This window comes from Xyrauchen texanus, chromosome 37, assembly GCF_025860055.1.
Source record: "Xyrauchen texanus isolate HMW12.3.18 chromosome 37, RBS_HiC_50CHRs, whole genome shotgun sequence".
In the NCBI taxonomy this organism is placed as follows: Eukaryota; Metazoa; Chordata; class Actinopteri; order Cypriniformes; family Catostomidae; genus Xyrauchen; species Xyrauchen texanus.
This window is the reverse complement of record NC_068312.1, coordinates 8192934-8217807: the sequence shown is the minus strand read 5'-3', so window position 1 is coordinate 8217807 and position 24874 is coordinate 8192934. Positions and strand designations below refer to the sequence as shown.

Here is a 24874-nt window from a genome sequence, read left to right as displayed (position 1 = left end):
GTCACAATACCTTAAAATCAAGAATAAATAAATAATATGTTCTAGCAATTGCAATTTAAATCCCACAATTGCAAGTTAATTTCTCACAACTGTGAAGAATATATCACAATTTTGAAATTCAGAACTAGCGCTTTAGTTTTTGTTTTAATTCTGTGGCGGGCTCAGACATTACTATCATTTAAATAAAACGATAGTAATGTGAATGTCAAAATGAAAATCTTGATCCCCATTTTTAAGACTTTCTTTTCTTTCTTTCTGCCTGAAGTACTTAAATATGAACTGTAATATTATGAAAAAATGCACAGAGCTTTGCAATAATTATTTATTCTATATATTTAGTTATTTTTAAAGTAAATATTCACACTTTAGTAATAGTAAACTATTCACATACCTCAAGCAAAGGATGAAAACAAAACACAGTTCATAATAATAACAACAAATACATAAAACTGCTTATGAAACTTAACTATTTCAAATTACAATGCAAACTGTAACTTGGGTTTCAATTCATGCCAATTCAACTTTGCAGATGGCTAAAAATATCTCAGGTGACAAAATTACGACTTCTGATCCAGTTCATCATTTCTAGCAGGCGACTGGTCACAAAAATAGTCTAAATTTCACCAGAAATCTATCAAGACAGGGCAGCACTGTGCTTTTAACCAAGAACATGCAAAAAAAACCAAACAAACAGCTCTTGTAATGAGCCATTGTAAACTTCGCAAAAGGTTTTCCCTCTGTTAGTCATTTAGGTCATTTAGAGATGGCCTGTCCTAAAATGAGTGGAAGAGAGGCCCAGGTGTGGCGATGATGTCACTGTAGGGAGTGCTCTGGTGCAGGTCGAGGGCTTCTTGTTTCCTTAACACCAGCAGGCAGAAGAATACAGCTGCTGCGTAGGAACGAGTGCTTCCCTCACACATGGCGTTAAGACTGTACGTGGCACTGGCCGAGATGTCTTGGCTCTGATAGTAACAAATGAAGGAAGAGTTAATGCATATATGAGTACATGCACTTGCAGCACACACAACAAACAGCTCTAGGCACTGCAACTCTTGAAAGTATCCATCTAACATGTATATTTCTTTCCTTATTTAGTCTGCAAATTATGCAATGACTTTCAGGAATTTGTGTTATTTTTGTTATTAGATATACCTGTGATATGTACATTTATAATAAATTGATAAAGACAGCATAGTTTATATTTTATAATCAATCTAAAGTACCCTTCCAATACTAATCTTAGTTCTCCCACACTTGGCATATATGCATGTAATCGTAGACCCATTGTGTGGTCTCACATATCCAGACATCTGACAGACATGAAAAGCAATGAATCACAGTTTGTTTTGTTTTTATGTACTGTTTAGGGGCCTGCTCATCTGAGGTACCATCTCAGATGAGCATGGCACCACTCATTTATATAAGGAAAACATTGATCTGCCAACTAGTCAACAACATTTCTGGATGACTTATAAAAAATGAATAATCATGCAATTCCTAATGTAAGCACAGAGGCAGATGAATGAGACTGTGTGTGATGTGTTGATGGGGCTTGTGCCCTTTATCTGCTGTTCTGATCTGCACCCACATATTTAATTTTCCTCTCTCTTAACCTCTCGTTCTTAATTCCCTATTCACAGCTGCTCTACATGCCAGTCCTGATTAGCATCAACACTGGAGACAGGCGCTTCATTACTTCTTACTTTCAGGGCCTGGAGGAGTTTGTGTGCTCGACTGGTCATTCTCTTGTCCTCCACATCCTGACTATCCAGAACAGACTGCAGAGACACAGGGATGGAAGGGGATGGGTGATGACTGCCTCAAGGCAATGGCCATTAATAGGGTACAAATAAAATCTGAAAAATTGGAATCATTGTTTTCTCTTTTTCAGCAAATGATCAATGAAAAGAGTTGCTTAACCCTCAGAAAATTGGTTAAAGGGCTGAGTGTGTAGCACTACCTGTGTCTTCCTTTTTGTCACCACTGGAGTTTCCCTCATCCCTGCAGATGGGTGCACCAGCATGGAGTCCTCAGAGTGAGGCTCTGGATATGACACCTCCAACCCAGTCTCCTCCTATGGCAGAGGGGAAAACATTTAAAAAAATAAATGAATAACAGAGAGGAACTTAAACTTAGTAAAGTCTAATGACATCTTGATGTTTCAAGGGATAGTTTACACAAAAATTATTTTCTGTCAACATCACGTCGCTCCAAACTAGGGATGTGTCAAGATATTTGGTTTGTGCAAAACTATACATTTTCAAACTTGACCAGTTGGTGGGTTGTCTGAACGACTATCTAGTTCGTAAGGAAGCCTTGTATATTTAGGTTTAGAGTCATGTCCCCCTGATGTCAATCAGAGGTGTTTATTAGAAATATAAGGACATTAAATCATGGTACTTTAATAGAGTGACAAACAAGATTTTCAACAAATAAGCAAAATAAATCAGACTGTGCTTAATTATGATAGTCTTAACACAAAAAAACAGGTTTTGCAGAATAACAGGAACATTGCTCACAGCAGACAATTCGAAGTTTGATAGTGATTGTTTTGAAATGTATTGCTGTAGGTGGTGAATGTGTTACAAATGTGGTGTTTTGATGGATGTAGCAGCATTGCTTTAAATGGGATCAATTTAGAGACAAATGTTGCACTATGCTGAAATTCCCCCATACAACAGATCTTCTGAAATGGTTTTAGTCCTGCGTGTGGTGCTTTCAAAACACATAATGTAAACAACAAATTATGAATATGTTTTAATAAGTAACATAATATCATAATAGCAAATATGATTATGAATAATTAAAACTACTATAAAGGGATAATTCACCCAAAAAAGGAAATTCTCTTATCATTCACTCGTCCTCAAGCCATGCCATATGTGTAAGATTTTCTTTCTTTTGCAGAACACACAAATGAAGATTGTTAGAAGAATATTTTAGCTCTGTTGGTTCATACAAAGCAAGTGAATGGTGGCCAGAACTCTGAAGGTCCAAATATCAAATAAAGGCATCAACAAAGTAACCCATCCGACTCCAGTGGTTTAATCAATATCTTCTGATGTGATCCAATCGGTAAATGATGTGAGCATTTGAATTTTTAGGTGAACTAACCCTTTAATCTTTACATTGTTAACACTTCTTGACTATTAAACCTAAAATAAATACAAATAAATAAATCTAAATAACTACAGCAGTTCACCTCTTTTGGACAACCAATCGACCATCCCTAATGATGATGCCTATGACCTACACCTTTAGGACCATACAAATTTTCAAGTGACTTAAACACGGCTGAAATTACAAATGTACACTGGAGGCCAAAAGTTTGGAATAATGTACAGATTTTGCTGTTTCAGTAGGAAATTGGTACTTTAATTCACCAAAGTGGCATTCAACTAATCACAAAGTATAGTCAGGACATTACTGATGTAAAAAACCGCACCATCATTATTTGAAAAAAGTTATTTTTGGTAAAATCTAGACAGACCCCATTTTCAGCAGCCATCACTCCAACACCTTATCCTTGAGTGATCATGCTAAATTGCTGATTTGGTACTAGAAAATCACTTGCCATTACATCAAACACAGTCGAAAGCTAATTGGTTTGTTAAATGAATCTTAACATTGTCTTTAATTTTGAGTTGCAACAGTATGCAATAGACTGGCTTAAGTTATTAAGTCACATATTAGGTCATAAATGGTAAAAAAAAGAAACTCGTCAGTCAATAATTGTTTTGAGGAATGAAGGCTATACAATGCTTGAAAATGCCAAAAAACTGAAGATTTCATACAAAGGTGAAACACTACAGTCTTCAAAGACAAACAACAACTGGCTCTAACAAGGACAGAAAGTGATGTGGAAGGCCAGATGTGCAACTAAACAAGAGGATAAGTCCATCAGAGGCTCTGGTTTGAGAAATAGAAGCCTCACATGTCCTCAGCTGACAGCTTCATTGAATTCTACCCGCTCAACTCCAGTTTCATGTACAACAGTAAAGAGAAGACTCAGGGGTGCAGGCCTTATGGGAAGAATTCCAAAGAAAAAGCCACTTTTGAAACAGAGGGTTAGAGTGGGAAAAGAAACACAGAGTTCAACAACACAGAGGACAACAGATAATTGGAAAAGATTGTTATGGATCTTAAACCCATTGAGATTTTGTTGGGTCATCTTGACTATAAGGTGCACGTAAGACAGCCACATCTATGGCAAGTGCTACAGGAAGTGTGGGGTGAAATGTCACCTGAGTATCTGGACAAATTGACAGCTAGAATACCAAGGATCTGCAAAGCTGTCATTGCTGCACGTGAGTAGTTTTAAGTAGTTTAAGAACTTCAGAAATGTATTTCAAATTGTAATAGCAATTTTTCATGTTATTAATGTCCTGACTATACATTGTGATCAGCTGAATGCCACTTTGGTGAATAAAAGTACCAATTTCTTTCCATAAGAGCAAAATCTGTACATTATTCCAAACTTTTGACCAGATAAAGTTATATAATTAAAAGGCCTGATATAAAATGAGTGTTCTATTAAGGTGTTTTGAGAAAATAAAACTTAGAAATCACAACATAAAGGTCATGTGTCAGTTCTGTTCATTCTCATTAAAGGAAAAGCTCAACCAAAAACGTTAGGAAAAATTCTCTCATTTACTCTTCCCTTATGCCATCTCAAACTCGTATGACTTACTTTCCTATGCGTAATACAAACAAAGATAATTTGATTTGATGTGTTTATATCCATACAATGCAATTCAGTGAGATCCAAAACTTTCCAGCTCCAAAAAGGAAGTTAAGGCAACATAAAGCTAATCCATACGAATCGAGTGATTGAATGTCTTCTGAAGCCATACGATCAGTTGTGGGTGAGAAACAGACCAAAATGTAACTCCTTTTTCACTATAAATCTTGCCATACACAGTCTCCTTCACACAATCAAGATTGAAGCTCAATTACACTTCCTTGTGTTTGATGCATGTGCAGAGCGTGGAGTTCCGAAATGTAGGTTGGCAGCGAAATAGTCATTTATATTATATTATATCTGATTGGATAATTAATTAATGTTCCTCAGGAAATCACTACCTGATTGGTCGGATTAACTATAGCACACCCTTCCCCTAAAACTAACTTTTTCAAATCAGGTATATCTTTATTCATAAAAATGAATGACTCTTCCCCAGCCATCATACATTTCAGATATCAGTGCATGGGCCGTCAGGCTTTAAATTGATCGTTTTTAAATCAAAGAAAACTGCAGATGGCAAGATTTAAAGTGAAGGAAGAGTTTCATTTTGGTCTGTACCCACCCAAAAATTACGGTATCACTTCAGAAGTTATTAATTAAACAACTGAAATTGTATGGATTACCTTTACGCTGCCATTGTCTTTTTTGGAGCTTGAAAGCTCTGGACCCCATTGACTTGTATTGTACAGAAATAAACACATCATATCTCCATTAAAATATATTTGTTTGTGTTCTGCAGAAGAAAGAAAGTTATTCAAGTTTGAGATGGCATAAGAGTGAGTAAATGATAAGAGAATTATCATTTTTGGGTGGACTCTTCCTAAGTGTAGATGTAGTTCTTACACTGGTGGTGTTCCAGGGAGGTGGAGGTTGTGTATGAGTGATAGATGGTTCTACAGAGGTGTTTGCATCTGCTGCTTTATCTGGAGCCACAGACACCTCCAGTAAACTCCAGTCATCCAACACTGTCTGAGCAGTGTTCTCTCTGTCTGCTAGATGTACAGACACATCATACAACCCACACCAATCAGATTACAGCATTAGCACAAGGGAAGCACTTTAAAATCTTTTTATTTATTCATTCTCCAAACAAGTTCCAAACATGTTAGATTTTCATGTTAGAACACATATAATTTTTGCAGAATGTCCAGTCTGAATTTAAAGTCATTGTAGAAAATCTCAAATTCCCTGGAAACCTTCTGTTCTAGCTCTTATGGCAAATTCACAATCAGGGCTCAACATTAGGGAGTTTTTTTTTCTATCGAAATGTATGCTACAGAAGTCTTGGAATATAATGCATAAGTCGTAAGGAGTACTTTTATGGTACATTTAATACTTTTTGGAGCTTGTTGGGGTTGACATCCTCTTGTTGTATGGAATAGAGGTATGTGAACATTTAGCTAAATAACTCACTTTTGTGTTCCAAGTGAAAACAAAAAGTTTCAGGCAACATGAGGGTCAATAGATGAAAACAGATTTTGATTGGCTGCTATTTTGTGAATCTATCTTACCCTCTCTGCTTTGCTCTCTCATCTCTTCGGGGTCAGTCTGCTCTCTCACTCCTCCAACCAACCTCTTTCTCCTAGGTGATGAGTCACAAGGGAACAGCTAGAGGAAACAGAGGATGCTTTCCCATGATGCACTGCTGTAATTGCACACTGACAGTCTAATGATAGCTGTTAACTTCAGCTGAGCTCTGCAGCTATTTCAGAAGCTGACTGAAGTGGCTGCGCAATACCTGCTTTAAGTCGGAGTGTAAGGGTTGAAGTTCGAAATGAGACAGCAGTTGCCTGACCCCACCGTTTTCCTTCCACTCCATGAGCTGCCGTGTGGGCGGGGCTATCTCCAATGAGATCAAAAGGTCAGAATAGTCAGCCAGTTGGTCCCTGATGTCATCATTAGTAAGTTGCTTTGACCGATCAACCAGCAGCTTGCGCTTCCTCTTCCCTCTTTTCCTAGTTGAAGTTGCTGTGATATGCAAACAACTTCTCATTGGCAGCAGAAGAATATGACCACGGCTGTCTTTGGTATGGAATACTGTGTAATGCTGATGACTACTGTACTACATAATATACTGTATACTGCCAACTGTTTTCTTTTTTTATATATATGTGAAACAGTACGGAGTATGCACAGATAAATGTTTAAAATGTAGCATGCTACATCATTGTCACCAGTCCTCACCACATTACATGTTTAATACAGTAAGCGACACTTAATCATTTTGTAAATATTACCAATTTTGTGTAAAAATGCTTTAACTTTTGGCAGGCCAATCAATAAACTGTTCAGGAAAGATATGTTAAAAATCACAGTTGATAATGCCTCTGATTCATTTGTCACTCTGGAAATAGAAGGCCAATGCAGTATTGGGAGTATTGTGTTTAATGCATTGTATGGTAGGTCAAGGTCAAGGTCAATTTATTTATATAGTACATTTAAGAACACTAGTGTATACCAAAGTGTACATATGCAAATGAAATAATACCAGGTCACAGAGGAATAAAGTACTAATTTGAAAAATAAAACAAAACAAGAAATTACCCATATAGTCTACAATAAACATTCATGTAAAAAGCCAAGGAATACAGATACGTCTTCAGGCATGATTTAAAAACAGGAATGGAAGGGGCAGACCTAACGTCCAGAGGTATACTGTTCCATAGTCTAGGGCAAAGTAACAGAAAAAGCACGATTCCCTTTAAACTTTATGCGAGAGTGAGGTATTTGCAGGAGAAATTTGTCAGAAGATCTGAGGCTTCTAGGGGTTTGTTGATAGCTCAGAAGTTCTGACAGATAAGAAGGGGCCACACCATTTAAGGCTTTATAAACAAATATCAAGATCTTAAAATGGATCCTATAATGCACCAGTAACCAGTGGAGAGATGCTAAAACCGGTGAAATATGTTCCCTCTTCTTAGCACCAGTAAGCAACCTAGCAGCTGCATTTTGGACCAACTGCAGGCGATACAGAGATGAGTGATTTAGCCCCATATAGAGTGCATTTGAATAGTCAAGTCTAGATGAGATGAAGGCATGGATAACTGTCTCCAGATCCTTAAATGAGAGCAGAGGTTTTAATTTGGCTATTTGCCATAATTGAAAAAAGCTACTCCTCACCACAGCATTTATCTGTGTTCCAAAATTAGCTCGGAGTCAAAAATCACACCTAGGTTTTTTGCAAAAGGATGAACATTTGAAGACAGTGTGTCTAGGTTCCTAGTGATATCAGAGACAGCACCAGGGAGACCAAACACAACAACCTCAAATTTGCTCTCATTTAATTGGAGAAAGTTTTTTGGAGTCCAGCATTTAATGTCCTCAAAGCATTTTAGAAGCACAGAGCAAGAGTAATCAGAACTAAGAGGAATATATAGCTGAGTATCATCGGCATAGCAATGATATGAAATATTATATTTCTTCTTGATAGAACCCAAAGGGAGCATATACAGAGAAAATAGAATGGGTCCCAAGAGGGACCCCTGGGGTACCCCAAAAGTGAACAATGCAGAAGAAGAGGACGAATTTCCAATTGTAACCCTCACAGTCCTATCTGAGAGGTATGATGTAAACCAATCTAAGACAGTGCCCTTGATGCCAACCTCATCCCTTAAACGTTGAAGAAGGATAGCGTGGTCAACTGAATCAAATGCAGCACTGAGATCAAGTAACATTAGAAGTGCAGATTTACCGGAATCCAGAGTGAGCAACAAATATTCGACACCTTGACAAGCGCAGACTCAGTGCTATGTTGCGATCTAAAACCTGATTGAAATTTATCTAAAATATTGTTACCTGAGACAAATAGGGAAAGCTGATTAAAGACAATTTTCTCCAAGAATTTTTATAAAAAAGGCAGTTTAGATATAGGTCTGAAATTTTTAAGATCGGTCATATTTAAATGGTAGTATGCCATTTTTGAGGGTTAGTATAGAATTTGACAAAATCTTAAGTGAACAGTGCCATCATGTGGCTTCATGGCATTAAAAGTCCAGCAGTTAAATATCACAGATGCACTGATTTGAAACAAAAGTGAAAATTACTGCTAATATTCTTCTCCAGTGCAGTTAACACTCACGTGTGGCAGCAACAGGTGCAAGAGCGAAGCCTTCCTCTGCATTCACCAGAAAAGTGGTCTCAGTGAAGGTTGGACTGTTCATATGTGTGTCTGAACAGGAAAGGTCTGGTATCACAGTCTCTGGCTCTTTGAGAGAATGACACAATGATAAATATTCATGTTTCAAAGATAGGGCAAATCTTAAAACATTATAGATAGATGGGGTAATAGTAAGAGGGTTAATGTGAATCAATCCACATATCCAATATCAATCAGATACCAATCATTTACACGTTTATAATCTTTTTATAATCATACTGCTTGTATAAAGAGAAGCTTATTAAAATACACAGCTAAATGTATTTCCATTATTAAATGCTGAAACGGACTCATTGTTTTTATTTTTTTAACCATAATAATTTAGCTTTCTTTTTTAAAATGAATTAAATTGGCAGTACCCACTGTGAACTGGCTGTGTCAGCTTTGATAGAATAGAATTTAAGACATTTTAGTGCACTAGAAACAAGTTGATTCACTCATCCAATCAAATTCTACGATAACTAGGAAAATGAATCTTCCACCTGCTAGTTGCTAACCAAATTATGTAGATGCCTACATGAACAGATTATGTGACATGCACTCATGCTAGAAAACCATGCACAAAGAGAATAAACAACTGCAGTTGTATATGCATACACAAATTTTCATTTTCCTATTCAATCTGTCATGTTAATAATTTTGTAAAAAATTGTTGTGCTAATGCAGTTCTTGGTAGTATTCATACATTTTGATTTGAATGTAGTTTGATTTTAAGGATATTTTTGATTCTGTAAAATCAAAAAATCTAAATGTGTGAGAGTGAGCTCACACATTTAGTGTATTTTTCTGACTGAAACCACACTGGGAAATGTTCTGTACACTTTTTCAATTGAACTACTAATGTGAATTAAATCTAAAATAAAACATAAATTCCATTGACTCCAAAACATGGCTGTTGACTTATTTGTAATGAGTTTGTAACTAAAAATTTAACACCATTACCTACTAAACTGACAGCGGTTGGTGGAGGTGTAGCTGGTAATTCATTGGGAGTGTTCTCATTGAAATCTGTCACCAGAGTATCCTTACTATCATTTGCTATAAAATCTTGGAAAAAGAAGGAAAAGAAAACAAAAATAGACTCAACATTAGATTGATGGTTATTAAGACCTTATCCATTGCATGTTAGCGGTTTAAATAAATAATTATTTGACTTATCAGATACACATATACGTACACTAGTATACCAGCACACCGGTATACAAGAAATTATTAAAGAATATGTAAATGGAGCTCACTCGAGCTTAAACATTACATATGCACGCTAATAATTTCAGTAATGACCTAAAAGGATCTATTGTGTAGATATATCCAGTGTAAATGCCCCCTGAGCTCATGAGAGAGTAGGATGCATAACTGTACCAATGAGGTCAACAGCCATTTCCTCATCACCAAAGCAGTCGCCATGGACACTGAAAGTTTGTAAACTCTGATCAAACAGTCCCTCATAAGACTGGGTTTCTTCTCCTGTAAAAGGTATAAAAAAACATAAATGCAGACTTCCATATTTTGGTACAGTTGATGTAAAAACCTGGTTCTGTTCATACTTAAAAGCAATTACCTATGCCATCCAAGGTGAGAAAGCTGTTCCCAAGGTTCTCTTTTAGAGTGATATCTTCTGTGCGACACTGATTCAAAGAGAAGTGGTCTACCACATCAATGGTGCTGGATGAAAGACATAACTTGACAAATAAGTCATGACAAAACACTATATGTGTATGTGTGTGTGTGTGTGTGTGTGTGGGGGATTGGGGGTTTTCAAGTGCTGTTATTGAGAGTTGTTGAAAAAACAATGGGTCTCATTCACTAATAAGAGTGAACAATTTGTTTACAATTTTTTACTGCTGCATATATGCATAAATTTGTTCTTATCCTAGCTCTAATGTTGATGAATCCTTATTATTCTAAAGCAGGGAGCATGTCTGCAGCTAGTCATTTGTATAAAACACACCCAAACGATCTCCACACAACCTTACATATAAGTCAAAACCAACTGAAACATCACATTTGCTGTAGGAGACATTTATTATGTCTACTGTGTAATGATTTAAATTGTCCACTTGGTGGCATTATTTCATGTATTTAGGGATAAATTGAGCACCTGGGTTAGGGAAGACAGTTGGCTGGTAATCAGGGAAGCACAAAGTTTTGGACCATGCTTAAAGGGTTAGTTCATCCAAAAAAGAACATTCTCTCATCATTTACTCACCCTCATGATATCCCAGATGTGTATGACTTTCTGTCAACACCAGAACACATTTGAAGAAAAAAAGAAAAACATCTCAGCTCAGAAGGTCCTTAAATTGCAAGGGGATGGGGAGCAAGAATATAACAATTTCAATTTGATGCATTCAATCATTCGTTTTCATCCAAATATGTCATATTCCATAACATTCTGTGTTTTATAACTAATGTCCTTTTTATGACTAGATTCAGAGATTCTGTCCATGTTTTCTGCATCCTACATGAGGTAACTCTGGTATAAGCAGACACCGATCGTTAAATTATCGAAAATTAATTCACATCCCGAGGTGTGAAGGCCGAATCACCATGCTACCAACTCAGGGTGTGAATTAATAATAAAAAAAAATCAGTGGTCCTACCGTCGTCATTGTCTAAAGTTTATAACTCACACGTTTTTGTGGTTAACACAACAGCAATGTTGGAATGAAAAAATCATATTTTGTACAATATCAATACTTAAACTATTTTGTTGGTGACAAAGCAACACAAATTTGTGTATTTGACTCCTATCCCGAGTCCCAATTATAAAAACCTTTTTATAAACACAATCAAACTTAATTATTTTTACAGGACATTTAGGTATTTTTCTAATTTTCCATGACTGGAAAACTGCACCACAAAATTCCAAGGTTTTCCAGGACACGTGGGTACCCTGTGTGCTGTAGTGTACTATATCATGACATGGGCTAAGTAATACTTCGGTAAACCTTTATCTGTCATCACCATTCGCAGCTGTATAAAAAAATGCAATTAAGGTTTTAATTAAAAGCAGAAGGCATTCATCAACACTGTCCAGAAGCACCGTCGACTTCTCTGGGCTCGGTCTCATCTGAGATGGAATGTAGAACAGTGGAATTGTGTCTTGTGGACCGATGAGTCCACATTTCAAAGAGTTTTTGGAAAAAACAGCTGTTGTTTTCTCCGGGCCAAAGAGAAAAAGGACCACACAAGCTGCTATCAGCATCTGGTCCAAAATCTAGTGTCTGTGCCCATGGCATAGGTAACTTGCAAATCAAGATATGCAAAACATTTTGTTGCCATATGTTGCCAACCAGATGCCGTCTTTTCCAGAGATGTCTTTGCATTTTCCAGCAGGACTGCCACATACTGCTCGGATTACAAGTGCATGGCTGCGTTAGCAGAGAGTGCGGGTGCTAGATTTGACAGCCTGCAGTGCTGACCTGTCTCCAATTGAGAATGTGTGGTGCATTATGAAGCACACATTGCCGCAATGAAAGCTCCATGCAATTGTGCTGCTGAAGACCTGCATAATGGATGAATGGAGTAAATTATGCTTTTTAAACTTCACAAACTTGTGTCTTCAGTGCCCAAAATGTTAATGTGTGTTATTAGAAGAAATGGTGATGTTAAACGATGGTAAACTGTCAACACTTTTTTGGAGCATGTTGCAATTATCCAAATTGAAATGAGTGTATATTTAAAAAAAATATATATATATATATATATATATATATATATATATATATATATATATACAGCACTGTGCAAAATTCTTAGGCATATAAGATGTTTCACAAAAGCATTTGTCTTAAGATGGTTATTTATATCTTCAGCTTTAGTGTGTTCATAGGATATATAAATGTTAGACTCCCAAACATTACATTTTGCAAATAGAAAAGAATAGAATAGAAGAACAGGGAGCCCTGCAACAGATGTCATGGCCCCCACTGATCATTGTGTCAGTCTGAGATTACATAAAGAGACAGAAGCAATTGAGACTAAATAGATAGAAGAACTGTAGCAAATTCTCCAAGAAGCTTGGAACATCCTATCTGCCAACAACCAAGAAATACTGTGTCCAGGTGTATGTAGGAGAATTGGTGCTATTTTAATGGCAAAGGTGGTCACACCAAATATTGATTTAGCTTTTTTATGTTTACTGGACTTTGTGTGACATTAAGAGATAAATAAAAACTATTTATGGCATTATTTTTTAAGACATCCTCACTATGCAACATTTTTCACAAGTGCCTAAAACTTTTGCACAGTAGGCCTACTGATACATGTGTGTATATATATATATATATATATATATATATATATATATATATATATATATATATATATAAAATTCACAAGGTAAAACGTAAAAAATTAGTTGTAGTAGTGCTTTCAATAGAACACAGGGTGAATAAAATGTACAAATTAGTCCTTTTTGTTATTATTAGCATTTTTCCTACAGTCCCAACTTTTTCAGAATTGGGGTTTCACTATAAATTCTATAAATTTAGGATAAATTAATGATTTCTGAGTGAAAATGTTCCCGCACGGATTCGGCGCACAAATATGTGCCTAAGCAGGTTTAGTGAATGAGACCCAAAAGGCCTACTTGAGATCAGGCAGCTGAGAGTCGAAGTCAGTGAAGTCCTCTTGTAGAGTGATAGCTTTAAACGTGGCCTCAAAAGCATCCTCAGGCAGATCCGTCTGTCCTGTGGATAAAAAAAAAAAAAAAGAATAAATATCAGACACAGAGCTTTTCCAATACTTTTTTCTATTTCAGTGTCAGATGTAACATCAGAGATAACATGTATAAAGTTTTGTGTTCACCTGGCCGGAAAGCCACTTTAATTTTGACCAATGCATCACTGCAGTCGGTGAGAAGGTATCTGGTTTTCCTAGAGTATATCCGGACAACACCTAAAAGAAGGTGACCTGAAGTTCGCAGACCAATTTTAATCTGGTAATGAATCATGGGAGGAGGATCACACACAGGGACAGAAAATAAACAAAAGAATACATGTAGGACAAAGATACAGCATACACATGATTTTTATAAATCTCTCTCTCTCTCAAATATTTCTTATTAAAATTTCAAACAGTTTTACACAATAATGCTAATGGCTATAGGACAGCACTAACCAGTGACCTGATTTAATGTTAAAATATTAAAATATCGATTAACCAGGTTGACCTTACATGGGGGGATAATATTTCCTTGATGGTGTTCTCAAGATCACATTCAAACACATGTGCTTTGGTAATTTTCTTCTCCCAATGGGCTGCGAGCCAGATTTTGGCTAGAGTCCCTCGTTTAGAGGTGAAAAGTTGTGCATAAAACATCGTGATGTGAGTGTCTTCAGTGGGTGAAGATGCAGAAGATACACGTTGTCAATCTGTGGAACACGAATAACTAATTGAACTTTATCAAGCGAGCACTGCCATACATGTTGTTTTTTAGGTTGTCACTCCAAACTAAAGTCGTTCGTTTATTTGTTTATATTAATGACAGTGTCTCAAAATTTAGCAAGCTACCTAACTAGACAGCATGGTTTCTCATTAAAACGCGTTCATAACGTTAAAATGTCTGTAATATGTGGAAAAAGTCAGTCTAGATAGGCACCTCACTTTTTGGGCGTCCAGGAAGCGCCTATGACGCCCAAAAATGCTGTCTATGTAGGCAACTAACTAGGAACTTGCCTTTGTATAGCGAAACTAACCAATTAACCACATCTGAGTTTATGTAGAAAATAAAACATTTCGCCTCAGTAACTTTTTACTTTTACAAATTGTACATGTAAAATAATCTGCCGTACATTACAATACAATTATTTGCTGATGTTTTCGTTATTCCTCTCAGTTCCGGGCGACAAAATTTTCCCGCCCTCTTCACGTGGAGTTCTCTTGGGAACCTTGGAAATACATGTTTTATTTTAAAAGGTGTAGGTCACATTACGAATGCTAAAGCTATATCTGACACGTTTTCGTTAAGTTAATTGTGTCTCTTACCTGTGTCTTTTTATTTACTGTTTGTTTAACACAATGAATGAAACAAATGGACGTGCACGCGCATGCCAATAATAAAGCGCGAGACAATTTAGTTAATGCACACGCCTTGAATAGTCCTTTTGGGGATTTTATGTCATTTATTTTAAAACTGTAGGTTTATATCCTTCTGTTTAAGTGCCATTCATACTAATTAATATGTTACTGTGAGGCAGAAACACTGGCACTGCAGTGACATCTGCTGAAGTTTCATGGCTTTGAACTTGCACATCGTCATATTTATTCTAAATAATCACACAAAACACTAAAAGCTACATGCATAAAAAATATGCTGTACCATATTTTCTCTATGCACATTTGCTTAATAAGAATACATTTGCTTAGTATTCTTTTAATTACATTGAAGTAAAGTGAATACTGTGGTACATACAAATGGTAATAATTCAGTACAATGGAATAAATTAAAGCATTCCACAACACAAAATCAGTCACTAGTAGGGTTGCCACGTAAATTACAGGATCGTCCCGTATTTAAAGATAAAATGAAATGATGCGTGCTCTATATTGAATCAATCCGGGAAGCGATTTGCCTACGGTGGGTAAGGGACCATCTAAAAAGTCCACACATGCTAAAACGTGATAATACTGTGGAGAGTGTGGTAAGGGACCGTCTGAAAAGTCCACAAATGGTGGTAAAACTGGCAAACAATATATTAATATAATCATAAAGACAAGTACAGGTGAAGGAAAAAAATAAACTAATAAAATAATTAAAAATAAATGTGTATAAAACCATCCAAAATATATAAAGAAGATAAAGAAGACAAAAAAAAAAAAAAATCGAAAAAAATAAAATAAATATATTTTTAACATATAAATTATGATTTCTTTTTAATAAGTAATGGGTCAGGAAAGTTCTCATTTTAGCATTTAAGAAAGGATATACAATTTTTATTAATTCAATGCATTTATTGCTATAACTGTGGAGGATGTGGTTAGGGGCCATGATCACCTCCTCTCCCCTTATTTTAAAACTTAAAAAGTGCCAACCCTAGTCACTGGTAAAACATCTACTATATAATATAATTAAATTTTTGTTGCTTATAAAAATGTTTATTTCATCAGAATACAGGCTGCTTTGAATGCCCAGCAATTGAAAAACTAGTTAACCAGCCAAACCCTAACACCATTTATGTTTGATTTAAGATATTCAAGATTTAATCCTTCAGAATCCTTAAAGCATTGTCCTAACATACTGTACACTGTACATTTGCTAAGTCACAACATTTGGAAAAGTGGTGCAAATCAAAGCTTATACAAAACCTTGCTGCACCATTCTGGCAAAATATACATCTGTAGTCCACAGTCTGATTATTCAGAATGAATCACATTACTATGTAGTCTCCATGACCACCATGGAACAAAGGGTGTGACGGCTGGTACGGGATGTGACCAGGGAGGAATGAAGATGTTGTGGTACTTGTAAACTCCTCTTGCTCTGGTTGCTCCTCTGCCTTTTGTAGTGTGTCTGGCACATGTAGGTGACCGTGGAGAGAAATACTTGGCGGTAATTGGATGAGACCAGGTTATAAAGGATGGGATTAATCACTGAACTGATGTAGAAGAGCACATTTGTCAACATGTAAAAGTAATGGTAGAAATCATACAAAGCACTGTTGGGGGAAAACAAAACAAAGGTTATTTATAATCTTATTTCACATTGGATTCATAGCAAATATACTAATCCAGTATGTAATTCTAGTGTATCAAATGTACTTTTTAAGGGGCAATATGTGCCCCATGGAATTGATTTTTAGGATCAATTTGACCTAAAACGCATCCCTATGTCAAATTGCTACTATACAAGTTAAGCTCAATCAAGAGCATTTGTTGAATAATGTGAATTACAAAATATAAATAATAATATTAATAATAATAATATAATCATTTTGACTCATCTCTCCTTTTCTTAAAAATAAATAAATAAAAAGCAAAAACCTGGATTACAGTGAGACACTTACAATGGAAGTGAATGGGGCCAATCCATAAAGGTTAAAATACTCACTCAAAAATATGTGTGTTAACATGATTTTAATACTAACCTTTTCTGTGTAAAGTTATATCCAATTTTACAACTTCATTGCCATGACAACGTAACACTGTAAGCCCTGTTATCTCTGTAAATTAGTAATCTGCTGCAACATCAACTATTTCAGCTAAACATACACCACTTTAAAAAAATAATTAATGTAAGTGGTTTTATAAAATTATAGGCTTCAATTTCTGCATTTAACCCCTCCAAAAATTGGCCCCATTCACTTCCATTGTAAGTGCCTCTCTTAGGCTCTTTTCACGTTGCTTGAGCAAGGCATCAGCAGTCCATATTTTTTTCAGGGTCCATTATAATAGGTTAGCATTCACACCCCAGATGAAGTATGTCCGAAATCTAGTCATACTACTCGCATGCATACTTAAAAAATATATTGTTTTGCTGAGAAGTGTGTCCTTCATCAAATACAGAATGTGACAGAGCACTGCTTCTGCTCAATTAAAGTGACAGTGCACTGTTGATGGACACAATTAATGTAATTTGACACACACAAAAGTACAGATCGCACAGAATAAGGATATACAGTATTTGTAGTCTAGTGTGTTTTTATATGAATTAGAGCATGTAGGAAAAAAAAAGAAAAAGGCAAACACTATTGTCAGAACTAAAATAAAACAAAACAAAAATAAATTAATTTTTTTATCAATTTTATTTTAATTATATAGCTTAGACAGAAGTATGGCTTTATCACTTAAAACTACATTATGCTATAAGTTATAGTCTTAAACAAGCAAATTAAAACTGCATATTATTTACTATTACATAGAGAGCAGGTCTAAAGGCTTAAAGGAAATTTCACACAAAAATTCTCTCATTTACCCTCATGCCATCCCAGACGTGTATAACTTTTTTCTTCTGCAGAACACAACAAAGATTTCAAAGAATATTTCAGCTCTGTAGGTCCAAACAATGCACGTGAATGTTGACCAGAACTCAGAAGTTCCAAAAAGGACATTAAGGCAACATTGAGGACCTGAAATATTCTTCTAAAAATGTTTGTTTGTGGTCTGCAGAAGAAATTAAGTCATACACATCTGGGATGAAATGAGAGTAAAAATTAGTAAATGATGAGAGAATTAATTTATTTGGGTGGATTATTAATCCCTTTAACAGCAACGCCCATACAGAGCTGAGTGTCTCGCCAAATGTAAACAAATACACGTGACCGCCCGTACGGTCGTCATTTTCAGAACTTATACAGTGGATGACGCAAGACTTATTGTGGGGAACCAAAGTGCTACATGACCCTTAACTTACATTTTATTTTGATTAATTAACAAAGGAAAAGCGTTCTTATGAGTGATCAATCCAAACCGAGTGAAAAAAAGTCCTGTTGTTTGTTGTGGCTCGTCACCCTCCCCCGCCCCCTCATGTACAAACCTAGTTTAAATGATGGTGTTTGTAAGGATCAGAGCTTATTTTCTTGGTTGGCACTAAATTCAATAATTATAAAACACTACATTAGGTGACACCAGCATCATGTAAATAATATTTCATGTCAATCATGTTTGTAATGCTTATCAATTGTCCATTCCTGATAGCCATTTTATAAGCAATGATCATTAATAAAGGAAATTCTCAACATAGAAATCACTTTATTTTCAGTATAGCTGTAACGCTGTAAAAAAAAAAAAATCCAGTGTGAAGACCCCATGAGTTTGCTGCTGAAGTTACGCGTAATTGCATTACGCAGTTTTTTTTAAAGAAAAGAGAGACTGCTAAGGTCTGTCATGGTAGATTCTGATGCATTTAGATATTTCAATTTCTTTTTGAAGCTTTGGATTTAACAAGAGAATTTTCTTCACATTCAGTGTGATACTTTCAGAGATTAATTTAGTTACATTTCCCCCCTCAAAACACATTCGACAACATTCACTTCTGAGACATTTATTAGAAATATCTGACAGCTACAGGTAACTAAAGTATCTGCAGTGACACTAAAACCATCTCTAGAAGTGAATAGTATGAAACACTATGTATATATAGTGTTAGTGTAAAAAAGAGGAATGCAAAACTCACTTTGTCCATTCTGTTACATAGCAATACATCAGTCGACGGCAGTGATAAGGAAACCAACATAAAACAAAGGCAAAAACCACCCCACCTGATAACAGAAAAAAGCCATATGTATGTGAACTTAGTCTTCAAGCATATTGTTATTTATTCACATGTATTATAAGAACACTGAAAGAGCACTGAGTAATTTTTTCTCTGTAAATAAACCCCCATTTCTACAATTTTACCGGGTAACCATAAACTTTGCTTTTGCATGATGCTGCATCTACACTAATGGGTATCAGTATAAAGTTCAAAATTACTGTTGTATCAGCCAGCAAAACCCAAGGAATAGTTAACTCCCAAAAAAATAATTCTCTCATCATTTACTCACCCTCATGCCATCCCAGATGTCACGAACGCCGGTGAAGGCGCCTCCTCAACCGGCCACCGGAGATCGGTTTCACCCGAGTATTGACTGTGAGACAACATTTCCCATAAACCCACATACCTTGCGTGATTACACTCCAGCTGACTCTCATTATTATCACCCTACTTAAACCGTGTTTACATGTTCATTCACTGCGAAGTCTTGTTTTGCTCCGGCTGCATTTCTGAGCGTTTACCTATAGTATTACTGATTGTCTGTGTTTTGACCGTTGCCTGATTACTCCTTTCACGTCTGTCTGCCGCCTGCCTTTTCTGAGTTTACGCCTGCCTCTCTACTATTGATCATTGCTGCCTGCCCTGATTATTTGCCTGTCTGACCACGATTAAGCCTACCTGTGATATTCCTGTTTTCCTGCCGTTGACCCACGCCTGTGGATCCCAACCAACCTGAGTCTTCATTACACCAGAAGTGTATGACTTTTTTTCTTCTGCAGAACACAAATGAAAATTTTTAGAGGAATATTTCAGCTCTGTAGGTACACACAATGCAAGTGAATGGGTGCCAAAATTTTTATGCTCCAAAAATCACATTAAGTCAGTATAAATGTAATCCATATAACTACAGTGTTTTAATCCACATCTTCAGAAGTGATATTATTGGTGTGGATGAGAAACAGATCAATATTTAAATTAATTATTTGCTAGAAATTCTTCTCTCTGCCCAATAGGGGGCGAATGCATGAAGAATGTGACTCAACAAAAACACAAGTAGAAGAATGTGAAAGTGAAAGTAACCCTGCGTTCCAATCGCAGGGTTACTTTCATTATTATATGAAATTAATATAGGAATTTCATTATTATAATTTTATATTATAAAAACATTTAAACCCCAGGTTTTCTTTTTTGAAACTAGTTTTGCTTGTGTTATTTTCCTGTAAATTTGCTTGATCTGTTATTCTAATAAATTAGTTGAAATAAAATAAATATACACAGTGGCATTTTTAATTATTTATTATTAATTGAATATACACCGATCAGCCACAACATTAAAACCACCTGCCTCGTGCCACCAAAACAGCGCCAACCCACATCTCAGAAGAGACTGTTGTGCGTGAATATCCCAGGAGATCAGCAGTTACAGAAATACTCAAACCAGCCGATCTGACACCAACAATCATGCCATGCAATTAACTGATCAGTCAATCGTGTGGCAGCAGTGCAGTGCATAAATCATGCAGCTATGAATAGGGAGCTTTTAATGATTTAATGTTCACATCAACCATTAAAAATGGGGAAAAATGTGATTAAGTAATTTGGACCTTAGCATGATTGTTGGTGCCAGATGGGCTGGTTTTAGTATTTCTGTAACTGCTGATCTCCTGGAATTTTCACTCACAACGGTCTCTATAATTGACTCAGAATGGTGCCAAAAACAAAACAAAAAACATCCAGTGAGCGGCAGATCTGCAGATGGAAATGCCTTGTTGATGAGAGAGGTCAACAGAGAATGGACAGACTGGTTCCAACTGACAAAGTCTACAGTAACTCAGATAACCACTCTGTATAATTGTGTGTGCTGTTTTGGTGGCACGACGGGGACCTACACAATATTAGGCAGGTGGTTTTAATGTTGTGGCTGATCGGTTTATACTGGTTAATTTTTTTGGCTTATTTTAAAAAAATAAAATAAATATTTAAACATGAAGCTTACATTTCTTCATAAAGTCTAAACATTTTAAACCAAAATGTTGGCACCTATTCGCTTGCATTGTATGGACCAAAAGAGCTGAGAACTTCTTCTAAAAATCTTAATTTGTGTTTAGCAGATGAAAGAAAGTCACACAACTGGCATAAGGGTGAATAAATGAGAGAATTCCCATTTTTGGGTGAACTATTCCTTTAATGTCTACCAGTTTGTTTCTGGTGTGTTCCAATATAGAATTTCCAATGAATAGTGTCATCCTGCCAATACTAAAAGCCTTTTTTATTTTTACTCACGGAGGACTTTGATCCCATGTTGTAGCGAGCGTTCTCGGTTTGTATCTGTTGTGATATTTGAAGGTGCTAAACAGTGCAATGCATGATGGCTCATTTGCTGGAGTTGATGTCCAATCAAACCATTCATGACTGTGATCACCAGCACTGGCACAACAAAAGATAGAAGGGCATTTACCTGAAAGGAAAAGGACTTGGTGACTGGCAAGATCACTGAAAGTGGTGTGTGCAGTGATTGTGTGCATTCAGCTGTCTGAATTGTGTCTTCGATGCAAAGCCAAAATATTTAAATACAGTGAGGAAAATAAGTATTTGAACACCCTGCTATTTTGCAAGTTCTCCCACTTGGAAATCATGGAGGGGTCTGAAATTGTCATCGTAGGTGCATGTCCACTGTGAGAGACATAATCTAAAAAAAAAAATCCAGAAATCACAATATAGGATTTTTTAACTATTTATTTGTATGATACAGCTGCAAATAAGTATTTGAACACCTGTCTATCAGCTAGAATTCTGACCCTCAAAGACCTGTTAGTCTGCCTTTAAAATGTCCACCTCCACTCCATTTATTATCCTAAATTAGATGCACCTGTTTGAGGTCGTTAGCTGCATAAAGACACCTGTCCACCCCATACAATCAGTAAGAATCCAACTACTAACATGGCCAAGACCAAAGAGCTGTCCAAAGACACTAGAGACAAAATTGTACACCTCCACAAGGCTGGAAAGGGCTACGGGAAATTGCCAAGCAGCTTGGTGAAAAAAGGTCCACTGTTGGAGCAATCATTAGAAAATGGAAGAAGCTAAACATGACTGTCAATCTCCCTCGGACTGGGGCTCCATGCAAGATCTCACCTTGTGGGGTCTCAATGATCCTAAGAAAGGTGAGAAATAAGCCCAGAACTACACGGGAGGAGCTGGTCAATGACCTGAAAAGAGCTGTGACCACCGTTTCCAAGGTTACTGTTGGTAATACACTAAGACGTCATGGTTTGAAATCATGCATGGCACGGAAGGTTCCCCTGCTTAAACCAGCACATGTCAAGGCCCGTCTTAAGTTTGCCAATGACCATTTGGATGATCCAGAGGAGTCATGGGAGAAAGTTATGTGGTCAGATGAGACCAAAATAGAACTTTTTGGTCATAATTCCACTAACCGTGTTTGGAGGAAGAAGAATGATGAGTACCATCCCAAGAACACCATCCCTACTGTGAAGCATGGGGGTGGTAGCATCATGCTTTAGGGGTGTTTTTCTGCACATGGAACAGGGCGACTGCACTGTATTAAGGAGAGGATGACCGGGGCCATGTATTGCAAGATTTTGGGGAACAACCTCCTTCCCTCAGTTAGAGCATTGAAGATGGGTCGAGGCTGGGGCTTCCAACATGACAATGACCCGAAGCACACAGCCAGGATAACCAACGAGTGGCTCTGTAAGAAGCATATCAAGGTTCTGGCGTGGCCTAGCCAGTCTCCAGACCTAAACCCAATAGAGAATCTTTGGAGGGAGCTCAAACTCCGTGTTTCTCAGCGACAGCCCAGAAACCTGACTGATCTAGAGAAGATCTGTGTGGAGGAGTGGGCCAAAATCCCTCCTGCAGTGTGTGCAAACCTGGTGAAAAACTACAGGAAACGTTTGACCTCTGTAATTGCAAACAAAGGCTACTGTACCAAATATTAACATTGATTTTCTCAGGTGTTCAAATACTTATTTGCAGCTGTATCATACAAATAAATAGTTAAAAAATCATACATTGTGATTTCTGGATTTTTTTTTTTAGATTATGTCTCTCACAGTGGACATGCACCTACGATGACAATTTCAGACCCCTCCATGATTTCTAAGTGGGAGAACTTGCAAAATAGCAGGGTGTTCAAATACTTATTTTCTTCACTGTAAAATCATTGAGATTTGGCTGTAACGTGGTAGCTCATTTTTGTCTTCTTAACAGCTTTACAGTAGAGGGTTTGTTTTGTTATACTTTGCATTACTCTGCTTCAGTGAGAGCACATACAGAGAAGCTCTTCATGCTTCCTTGCACTTGACACATGAAGAAATGTGAACGTGCATATGTCAGGCACGAGGACATATGAACGAGCTTCTCTCATGATCTTGGATAGGAGAGCTGGGCAAAGATTTTTGGTGAATCCAAAAATCTACATTTCTGCTTTGTTTTTCACCCAAATTGCTTGTATTACTTTTGAAGACATGGATTAAACCAGTGTTTCTCAACTGGTGGGTCGGATTGGGCTGCGGACAGCAGGGTAAAACAATGCCAGGCCTCTTCATCCAATACTTTTTTTTTTATCTGGGCAAATGTAATGATAATCTAACAATAAATATGCTTCTCATCTGCAACACAAACATGCAAGCCATCGAGGAATGCATTAACCGCTTCCCTTAATATTGCACCGCAGACCACAAAACTGATGCAACCCTTTTAAATTGTATTTTTATATGGTGGATCTTTAATTGTAGGTGACACCAACATTCAAAACCTTACAGTTACTGAAATATTGCCTTTGTTTGTGACAACTTCCAAATGTGACAACCTGCCCTGGTATTATTTAAATTTTTCAGCACTTTTTCCTGAGTGCCATCTAAAGCATCACCTGAGACAGAAAACATTACTTTGCACGAACTCTTTAATGAAATAAACTAGCATGGAATCCAATTAGAGTTAATCTGCATAATGCCCACCTGTAGAACAGCTTTGGCAGTGTTGGTGGAAGCCACGGTGGTGCAGATCCTCTCTTTCCCCACGTGAATTAGTCCCATGGTCAGAAGCATTGGAGAGGCGAGGGCGAGCGACGCGACCCAGAGCGCGCAGACGAGTCTCCTGGTGCGCCCGCGCGACATCCTGCTCTTGGCTTTTAACGGGTGGCACAGCGCCATGTAGCGCTCCACGCTCAGACTCACTATGTTCAACGCCGTCGCGTACGAGCAGCCGTCCCGTAGAAAGTAATAGCTCCTGCACGCGACCTCACCGAAAGCCCAAGGGTGATGAATCCAAATGAAGTTGTACAGCTCCACAGGCATGCACAAGACTAGGATGAGGAGGTCGGAGACCGCGAGACTAGCCAGGTGATAATGGACGGTGCCTTGGAGATGTTGAACGGATCTCCTCTGGAGAGATATGTACAGGGTCATGGAATTGCCGATTAAACCAACGCCAAAGAGCACTGCGTAAATCACCGTTATGAGCACTTTGGAATAAATATCTGTGTTCACATCCAAATCGTCGACCAGCTGGGAGTTGTTCAGCAGCACACGCTGCGCCATTGTGCATTAAAGTATTACTCTTCAAAAAGTGATATTCAGGGGCGTAGCAGTAATTTTTTAGTGTATGTGTGGGGGGTGGGGGGGGGGTATAATACAGTATATATTAATTGGTTATACAAGTATGCTATAAGTATTATATTAATATATATGTATTGTATACTAGTAGTATTTGTAGTATTTTAAATATTCAAGTATTGCAAATTAAGTGCAAG

General features: G+C 37.0%; 2 protein-coding genes across 2 annotated transcripts; both read right to left on the bottom strand.

Annotated features, from left to right (window-relative positions):
* Window positions 1-773: 773 nt before the first annotated feature.
* Window positions 774-14225, bottom strand: LOC127631264 (double-strand-break repair protein rad21-like protein 1). The gene is made up of 13 exons (XM_052109337.1): window positions 14082-14225; window positions 13713-13842; window positions 13495-13594; window positions 10462-10565; window positions 10263-10367; window positions 9843-9947; window positions 8823-8948; window positions 6483-6712; window positions 6256-6352; window positions 5588-5736; window positions 1961-2071; window positions 1704-1778; window positions 774-962 (listed from the first exon to the last, which is right to left on the bottom strand). The coding sequence occupies exons 1-13, from the start codon at window positions 14223-14225 to the stop codon at window positions 774-776; spliced, it is 1665 nt and encodes a 554-aa protein (XP_051965297.1).
* Window positions 14226-16281: 2056 nt separating this feature from the next.
* LOC127631263 (neurotensin receptor type 1-like) lies at window positions 16282-24662 on the bottom strand. The gene is made up of 4 exons (XM_052109335.1): window positions 24081-24662; window positions 21382-21556; window positions 19018-19102; window positions 16282-16561 (listed from the first exon to the last, which is right to left on the bottom strand). Exons 1-4 carry the CDS (start codon window positions 24660-24662, stop codon window positions 16282-16284), a joined length of 1122 nt encoding a protein of 373 aa, XP_051965295.1.
* Window positions 24663-24874: the final 212 nt, after the last annotated feature.

What these genes read in the sequence shown, in the direction of transcription:
- LOC127631264 (XM_052109337.1), bottom strand. Translation starts at nt 14,225, where the DNA reads ATGTTTTATGCACAACTTTTCACCTCTAAACGAGGGACTCTAGCCAAA. An exon ending in GAGAGAGCAAAGCAGAGAGG is followed by an intron (nt 5,737 to 6,255) that starts GTAAGATAGATT and finishes CTGTACATCTAG; the next exon opens with CAGACAGAGAGAACACTGCT. An exon ending in TGACAAAAAGGAAGACACAG is followed by an intron (nt 1,779 to 1,960) that starts GTAGTGCTACAC and finishes GTGTCTCTGCAG; the next exon opens with TCTGTTCTGGATAGTCAGGA.
- LOC127631263 (XM_052109335.1), bottom strand. Translation starts at nt 24,662, where the DNA reads ATGGCGCAGCGTGTGCTGCTGAACAACTCCCAGCTGGTCGACGATTTG. An exon ending in ACATGGGATCAAAGTCCTCC is followed by an intron (nt 19,103 to 21,381) that starts GTGAGTAAAAAT and finishes TTCTGTTATCAG; the next exon opens with GTGGGGTGGTTTTTGCCTTT. An exon ending in TATGTAACAGAATGGACAAA is followed by an intron (nt 16,562 to 19,017) that starts GTGAGTTTTGCA and finishes TTCCCCCAACAG; the next exon opens with TGCTTTGTATGATTTCTACC.